A 9,053-nucleotide genomic window follows, 5' to 3' on the forward strand; every position below is an offset into this window, starting at 1 on the left:
AATTGCATACAAAAACTCTACACTCTAACATTTCTCATACACAACTTATTTTGTCACATTCTACATCTATCCATATTGTATATCTGTTTTTTCATATTGTGTATTTTTAAGTTATTTTTAATACTTTTGCCATTTAACTTTTATACTAGAAATAAAAATGACTTATCTTCACCATTACAGTAATACAGTATTCTGTGTCTATATATTTAGTTTTACCAATAAGTTTCATACTTTCTTATGCTATCACATAGCTCTTTAGTATCCTTTCATTTCAAGTTAATAAACTCCCTGTAGCATTTCATGTAAGTCGGGTCTAAGTGATGATGAATTTCCTCAGCTTTTATTTGTCTAGGAATGTCTGTATCGGTTCTTATTAAGAACAGTTTTGACAGGTATTGTATTCTTGGTTGGCAGGGGTTTTTTTTCCCCCTTCAGCACTTTGAATATATTATCCCACTCCCTTCTGGTAAGATTTTTGCTCAAACGTTTGCTGATAGCCTTAGGGGGAGTTCCCTTGTTTATGATAAATTGGTTTTCTTTTGAGGTTTTCAAAATTGTTTTTGATTTTTGACAATTTGAGTATAATGTGTCTTGGTGTGGATTTCTCTGGGTTTATTTATTTAGTAATCTTTGGGCTTCTTGAATTTGGTTCTCAATTTTCTTCCCCAGATTTGGAACGTTTTCAGCCATTATTTCTTTGAATAAGCTTTCTGGTCTCTTGTCTCTTCTTTTTCTGGGACTCCCCTAATGCCTATAATGGTCTTCCTGATGGTATCCCATAGTCTCTTAAGCTTTTTCACTTTTTAAATTTTTGCTCCACTGACTGAATTATTTCCAAAGACCAATCTTAGTGCACTGATCCGTCTGCTTTACCTAATCTGCTGCTGAATCCTGCTCATGATTTCTTCAGTTTAATTATTGGGTTCCATAGCTCCATAATTGTTTGGTTCTATTTTCTCTTTGTTAGAATTCTCTATTTATGCACTGTTCTCTTGAGATTGAGGTGAGCATCTTTATAACAGTCATTTTTAATTTTCTGTCAAATAAATCTCATAACTCTTTCATTAGGGTCAGTATCTAGACATATAAGGTATTCCTTTGTGTGGAACATCTTTGCTGATTTTTCATTTTCATTGACTCTCTGTGTTGGTTTCTACACATTACACAAAGAAAGCACCTCTTCCAAGCTCTATGGATTGGTCTTGTACATAAGACCTTCACAAATCAACCCAATCAGAGATTCTGGGGGCTTCTATCAATTATTTCCCTCTCCAAAGAGAAGTAAGCGGCTGTGGCTTTTTTCTACTTACTCTGTACAGAGTGGAGTAGCTATGCATTTATCAGTCCAAACTGCCATCTCCATTTTCCCCCAGATAGCTAGACTATGCCAGACCCATCAGAGATCCAAGACTGGCAGTACAGATGCCAATTCTTTGGGCAGCCCTGGAGAAGTTATGGCACTGAATCCACAAATCATCTCTTCCATATCCAGGAGTAAGCTGAAAGCTGAAATGCTTCATCTGTCCACTCTGTGATGAGCAGGGTGGGAGGATCTATGGCATCTATCAGTCCTAGCCATCATTTCTGTTCACCTCCAAGACTAGACTGTGCCAGATCCTTTCATTCCTAAACTGGCAAGTCAGATGCCAGTTCTTTGGGCAGCCCTGGAGAAGTTGGGAGCACCAGATGCACAGATAAAATTTTCTTCCCCAAGGAAATATTGAGAGCTGGGATTTTTTTGCCTTTTTGCTCTGTGCTTAGCAGGAGGGATGATCTATGATATCTACCAGCCCAAGACACTGTCTCTGTTTTCTCCTAGGCAGACCCTTCAGAGTTTTAAGACTGGAAAGACAGAAGTCAGTCCTCTGAAAACTTGTGAGTGCTGGACATGTGAACCAACCCCTTCCCTCCCCTGGGAGAAGCTGGAAGCTAGGGGGTCTCTCTTCCTTATCATATGGTGCTGAGTTGGTAGCAGGTATGCTGGTGAGAGGGTGTCCCAAATCTCCCTGCTGGCGTCAGTGAGTCTGGTTTCATATTCACCCCAGGTATAGGAGCCTTTCAATTAGTCCCTTAATTTCTCACAAAGGGAATTTTTCCTTGAATCATTGCTAAATGAATGTGTTGGGGGTGGGGAGGAGGGTTCAGGACTTCCTAATCTACCATCTTGCTGACATCATTCCCTTTAAAATTACTCTTTTTTTGTGGAATATGATGAGCTGGTTCTAAAATATATAGAGAAATGCCAAGGGCCAAGAACATCCAGGATACTTTTAAAGAAGAGAAACAAGGTGGAAGGACTTGCTTTACCAGATATCAAGAGCTTATTATAAAGTCCAGTAATTAAGGCTATGGTATTGTTACAATGACAAATAGACTAATAGAACAGAACAGTTCAGAAACAATCTCGCACATATGCAGACAATTTATGACAAAGGTGACACTGTAAAGAAGTGAAGAAAAAGGCATTCCTTATAATAAATGGCCAGGGTCAGTTGAATATCTATATGGAAAACAAAGCTTGGCCCTTAATATCTCACTATACACATAAATCAATTCCAGATGGACTGTAGATCTAAATGTGAATGGCAAAAACATAAAGCTCCTAGAAGGTAACATGGAAGAATATCTACATGATCTCAAGGGAGGAAAATACTACTTAAGTGAAACACAAAAAACACTAGTCATAAAGGAAAATACTGAAAAACTAGATACATTAATATTTAAAATGTCTGTTCCTCAAAGAATGCTATAAAGAGTTTTGGGAAGGGCTTGCAACATAAAAAGTACAAAAATGGTTCATAGCCAAAGTATATAAAGGATTCCTACAAATCTATAGGAAAAGGACAAATAACCCAATTTTTAAAAATGAGCAAAATATTTGTACAGGTATTCATAGAAGCAGCTATCCAAATAGATAATAATCATATGAAAAAGAGTACAACTTCATTAGTCAGATTCTGAGAAATGGCAATTAAAATTACAATGAGATAGTATTACAAACCCATCCACCAGAATAGCTATAATTTAAAAGAGTGATAATAACAAGTGTTAACAAGAATGTGGAACAACTAGAATTTTCATATACTGCTGGTGGAATGTAAATTGGTATAATCACTTAGAAAAACTATCATTATCAATAAATTTGAAAATATGTATTCCCTACAACCCAAAAATTCTAATCCTAGGTATATACCCACCAAAAATTCAAGTACATATAAGCAAAAGATACATATGATAATAGTCATATCATTATTTATAATAACCCAAACAGAAACAATCCAAATATTATCAGTAAAATGAATAAGCTGTAGTATATTCAAACAAGGAAATAATGTACAAAAATACAAATAAAAAACTATAGTTTTGTGCAACATGATGGCTATCACATAGTGTTGAGGAAAAAAAGACTCCCTACAAAATATATATTGTTTGATTTGCTTTACATCAAGTTCAAAATAGGTAAAACTAATCTATGATGTTAGAAGTCGAGAAAGTCATTAACTTTGTTGGGGGAAGGTACAGTGATAGGAACGGAGCATAATGTGGGGGTTGTGAAATGCTAGTTCTATTTCTTGACCTGGGTTCTGGTAACATCAGTGTGTTGACTGTGTAATAATTCATCAAATTGTACAAGTATGATCTGTTACCTTTTCTGTATGTATGCAATACTTCAACAGAAAAGTGGGGGAAATAAAAAAAAACAGCAAAGTACAATAGATAAAGTTGGTCTTCTATGAGGGCCACCCTAATAGTCAAGGCAAATGGTTTTCTTGGTAAAGTTCTTTGGGATTAAATGGCTTCAGAAGCTCTCTATTATAAAGAGTTCTTCCCTATAAGGTATTTATAGATAGATTATGGATTATTTTTTCACAAAATCTAAGAAAGAGATGAGACTTAAAAACAAATAAAATAAAACATCAAATGACGTATTACAGAAAGCTTTTTGCACCACTTTAAAGTAATGTGGTTAGGGCTCCTCTCCATTTCACTTTCTAATAATTCTAGAAACCAATGAAACATTGCTAGTAGAACAATTTGACTCACCTAAGCAAAGCTGATACAGGTTTAGCAAGACCTGAGGAAAGCAGGCTTGTTACATACAGAGAAAATGTCTTTGTTTCACATGGTGATCTCCAAAGGCCCAAAATAATATTTAACTCAACAAGTATTAAAGTACCTTAACTATAACTAGCATTGAGTCAGGTACTGTGGAAAAAGACAAAAAAAAAAAAAAGGAGGCAATTTTCTGAAGAGTTCTATATAAAGACATGAGTTATTAAACCAAAAACAGCCATAACAACTAGAGAATGATCCCAAGACAGGATATGGTGGGTGGGTTGCAGGAATAGAATTAGTGAGAGAGAAAATGGGAGAGGTATAATGGAGCCAGTTGATCAAAAACCTTGAATGTCACACTGAAAACTCTAGAGTTAAACCTATAGAAAAAAAAAAACCTATAGAAAGTTATTTTATCTGGATCCCATTCCACTAAAAAAATTCTTGGATTTAATGACTCTTAGTCATTTTCTTGATTAACCAGCCTCAATAAGTAATGTAAAATCTGTATACACTAATGTTCTATCTAGTTAAGAGATGTTTTGTGGAAAGATAATTTCTATGTCATTATCTCAAATAATTAGGAACATTTTCCAAATATCCCCAATAGTCCTAAATAAATCCTCATTAATCTACTCATATGTATTTTTCTAAACACTTCCTAAATCTTAGAGTTCCAGTTTAGATTATCTCTTAGGGCAATCATTTGAATGAGATACTACTTTTACTTGCCTCTCTTCCATGTCTGGCTGATAGCAGGCTATTTATTGAGCTAAATTGTTAAATTATACCAATATATTAACCTTATTCATCTCTCTCATGGTTTTGTAGACTTTGATCATATCCCTCCCTCAACCTCTCTCTCTTTCCTGACTGGGGGAAAAAAAAAAACTAGAAAATCCCTCTATCCCTTTGATCAATTTAACTGGATTTCTAGGGACTTTTATCAGCTGTTAGGTTTTTCTTGAGAAGCAGTCACCAGAATTTCCTACATGATTATGGATGCAAATCCACTTTTGGTCTTTTATGTGGAAAAGATAAGGGTTTTGTTTTGTCATTATTTTCAACGTCCTTCCTGCTGATGTCTACCATATTATTGGCTTTGAGGACCATAATCACAACTGGGCCAACTTCTTCACAGAATGATCAACAGTGATTTTTTATTTTTTTACGGTAACAATCATACTGTGTACTGTCTGACTCAGAAGTTGGTGAGATGTACCTAGCTCTTCAGATCATCTTCAGTGAGTAGCCGGATAAATGTACAGGTACTCCTCAGCTACTCCAGGTGAAGGAGACAGTTATGATGCCAAAAGGTCTGAGGTGACCCTCTCACTTTTTATCATTAGCAGTGTCCCCACTGGGGAGGCTTTTCTAACAATCCCCCCGGAGAACTTTGCTGATCTTTCTGCTATGTATCCTGACTGCCCTAATTTCCTTCTGTATCTTGTTTTAAATGTTTTTAAATTGAGATACAAAGGAACCTCTTCAGTGATCTCTAGATCCCTTTCTTGAGTCATAACCGAGCCCATCATCTCATAAACATGGGTAGGTTTGTATGACCTTATACAATAAAGTGCCTCTGCTTTGCCTATTTAGTCTCATGGGAACTTTCTGCAATTTAGTCTCATCAGTTTGTCTTTACTCCTTGCAAATAAACTGGTGAGAAACCTGAATGTTCTGCCCATTGAAGGGTGTATATTTTTATCTTTCTTCCACTCCATCTAAGAGTTGCTGTAAGAGCAGCTGTTTGTGTTGAAAAACTAAAATATAAAAATGTGACCTACGTGGCCAAATCCCACAAGGCTGTTTACTTCCTTGTTTATGAATCAGAATCTGTCAGCACAACTTAGAATCTTGACTGTCAGCAGATACTGCAATTAAATGTCCCTGCAAAGCCAGCAGAGGGTGCACCAGGGCACTAGAAATTTTACCCAAGATGTAGCAGTATCAATTTAACTCTAATAGCCAACTTTTCCCTTTTTTTGGTGGGGGGGAGAGTACTAAAACTAATATTCTCAAGAGAAAATAATTTGAATCTGGGCTAAAATTCCTTTAAAGTATATTTCAATTCTCCCGAAAGTAATGTTCAGGAAGAGTAAGGAATACATGTTAAACTTAGTCTGGCCAAAATACAGGTGGAGTAAAAGAAACTGATGCAAATCTGAGCCTTCTACATTGCAAGAATTGTACTATGGAACTCCATCCCACTTTTCCCAGAAAGACTCCAGGAGTTGTATGCTATAGGGGAACAAACGAACTTTCTTGAACTGGGAGTCAAGAGACCAACTTCCCTTCTACTGTTGACCATAGTTGTATGACCCTGGACAAATCATTCCCCTCCCCCCAGGGCCTCTGTGCTATCCAAGAGGATCAAACAAAATGGACTCACATGGCCCCTCACAATTCTAAAAATCCCTGACTCCAGTTGACGCCAGCAAATGTAAAGAGCCAGTATGCTTCTTGCTACTCCTCAAAAAGATTAAAACACAAGTAAAGGACAGAAAATAGGGAACTGTATTTAAACCTAGACAGAACTATTCGAAGTGCTATGCAAACAACAGGCGACTAAATGCCATTGTAGACCTGTAAGAGTCACGCACCATCACAGATGCCCTAGAGTGCAGCTGTCCTGCTAATCCTCAGTCTATAAACATTGGTCTGTCCATCCTAAATACCAAAAAGCTTTGGCTACCATTTGACTAAGGAAGTTCAATTACTTCATCTTTTCACAGAGTATCAATGTTCAGCGGCTAAGTATTTCTACTGGGCATTGTGGGGGCGGGGGTGGATAGATAAAGGGAGCCAGAATCCTAGTTAATTATCATTTAGCTACAGTGTTTAAAGTTTCAAGTATGAGAAGCATGTCTACTGATTCTCTTCTTTGATAAGCTGTTATATAAGTTGGAGTGTGCTAGCAAGACGTTTTTCGGCTCAGGGTAACTTTACAATGCACAATGTAGAATATATGTCAGTCCCAACATTACAGTTTCGTCATGAATGAGATGCCAGCTTTGGATGGGTGGTCAAAGAGCACAAATAATGTTTAGCTTATGACAACGACTCTGGATATGGTGGTAAATATAGAAATCCTGGGCCCCTCATTTCAAGAAACTTATTTACACAACTTGCCCTCTTCCCCAAAAGGAACAAATTCACTATTATTCTCTAGCCACCTCAAAAGGATTCTTGGATGCTTGCTTCTCTTAAATTTCACATGACAAAATATGGCACTTAAGGGAATACTTATTTTAAGTGCGTCAAATTTAGTTGAAGAGCTGAAAAAGTGGAAGACAACTACCAAAGCTACCATAAAGATTGCAAAACAAAACAAAACTGCTCTTGAAAGATTACTCTTGAGTAATTCTTCCATCAGTAGATTCCTGTTCTCAAACTAGCAGTAGTGAATAGACTTCACACTCACCCCATCTACCCCCCTAAAAGAGTCAGAACCGGCATGCAAAGGGTGAGTTTTATTTCCATAGATTTTTTAAATTGCTGTTCAGAAGTTGTCTAGCAAGATGGCATATTTCTACCAGAATTCCACAGGGGCGCTGATCCTCACTACAACACTGAGGACAATCAGTCTCAAATTGCAGGTAAGTGTGAACAAGCCCACGTTCTGGTCAGCGCACAAGGACCCGCGCTGAAAATACGATAAAAGTTGCTTCAACTGTGGAGCAGTTATTACAGCTGTTTACAGCTCCAACTCCAAAGGAGAGCCTGCTCGTGCTGGCATCAGCTCTGGACACGAAAAAACAAGCACCGCGGGCAGGGAATCTCACCAGGAGCAGAAGGGCCAAGCTGCTGCCGTTAGTCCGCCAGAGGGGCAGCACCCGCACCTCCGCGGCTGGGAGAGCCGCCAACTTTCCCCAAGGCAGCCGGTAGCTGGGGGGTGGCGGGCGCCGGCCAGAGTTCCCAAGTCCAAGGGTCCCGAGAGAGTCTGGGTGAGCTAGACCAGGACCCAGGACAACCTGCCCCGGGGCAACCTCTCCCCGGCTCGTCTGCCCCCTCCCTGGTCCGGCCCTGCAACTTGGCTGGAGGTGGCAGAGTCCTCCCCAAGGGCCCTGTGGGGGAGGGCCCCCGCCCTGCCCACAAGGGGAGGGGGCCTCTGCCGCCGCCGCCCCTCCTAGGTGACTCACCTGGTGCCCGTCCTGGGAGTGTGGGGGGAGTGTGGTTTCTCCCGGTTCCAGCGGCTGCTGCTGAGGTGATGGCTGCCCGAAGTGGCGGGTGATGGGACCATCAGGGTCGAGGCCACCGGGGCTGCTCAGGGTGCCAGAGGTGCCAGGGGTGCTGGGGCCAAGGCGGGACTCGGCTCCCCGTTCCCGCCGCAACTCGGAGCGCAACTCTAGGTAGCAGCACAACGTCAGCAGGTGGAGGGCCAGCGAGAGGCCAAAGAAGCCCAGGAAGAGCCGGCAGCTGTTCCCTTCGCCCGCCCGGGCAGGGGCCCCGCGACAGCCGCAGCCCTGGCTCCCCCGCTCCCGCGGCGCTGCCGTGGGCAGAGGTTCCCTGCGCTCTACCTCGGGGTAGCCCATGGCCTCCGGAGACACCCACTCTCTGAGGCCCTGGAGCCGCCGCGTCTGCCTCAGCCGTTCAGGACCCCTGACAGGCGGCTACTGCCCTGCCATCGGCTGGGGGCTGCAGGGACCCGTTCCAGAGCAACGGAGGCTGGGCGGAACGGAGCAGGGGAGCTGCCGCATGTGCAGCTCCACTCCGAGGGGTGGGAAAGGGAGGAGGAGGAGCGGGAGAGAGGGGCGGCTCGGCCCGCGGGGAGAATGAGGGAGGCGGCCCAGGCCGACCCCGCCCCATCCCCCAAGCGGCTGCCTGGACGCCCAACCACCGGCCCGCCAAGCCTTGGCGCCCCGCCCCCTGCCATTCCACCCTGGGCCTCCAGCCACGGGGCGGGGCCTTGGGGGCGTGTGGGTTCCCCCTCTGCCTGACTGCCCCACCCAGTTCTTCCCGCTTGCGCCTGTCCCAGTTGGTGACCGCCGCTGTCG

The 9,053-nt window shown here is 41.8% G+C and overlaps 1 protein-coding gene across 3 annotated transcripts in view; it reads right to left on the reverse strand.

Moving 5' to 3' along the window:
• EDA (ectodysplasin A) overlaps nt 1-8,767 on the reverse strand; it is a 413,327-nt gene extending 404,560 nt beyond the window's left edge. For all 3 annotated transcript variants that reach the window (XM_027608183.1, XM_027608182.1, XM_027608184.1), the window contains exon 1: nt 8,199-8,767. In XM_027608183.1, the coding sequence (XP_027463984.1) occupies nt 8,199-8,591 (393 nt within the window). In that variant the 5' untranslated portion in view covers nt 8,592-8,767. The remainder of the gene's footprint in view (nt 1-8,198) is intronic.
• Between the last annotated feature and the right edge of the window lie 286 nt (nt 8,768-9,053).

This window comes from Zalophus californianus, chromosome X (assembly GCF_009762305.2).
Source record: "Zalophus californianus isolate mZalCal1 chromosome X, mZalCal1.pri.v2, whole genome shotgun sequence".
Taxonomy (NCBI): domain Eukaryota; kingdom Metazoa; phylum Chordata; class Mammalia; order Carnivora; family Otariidae; genus Zalophus; species Zalophus californianus.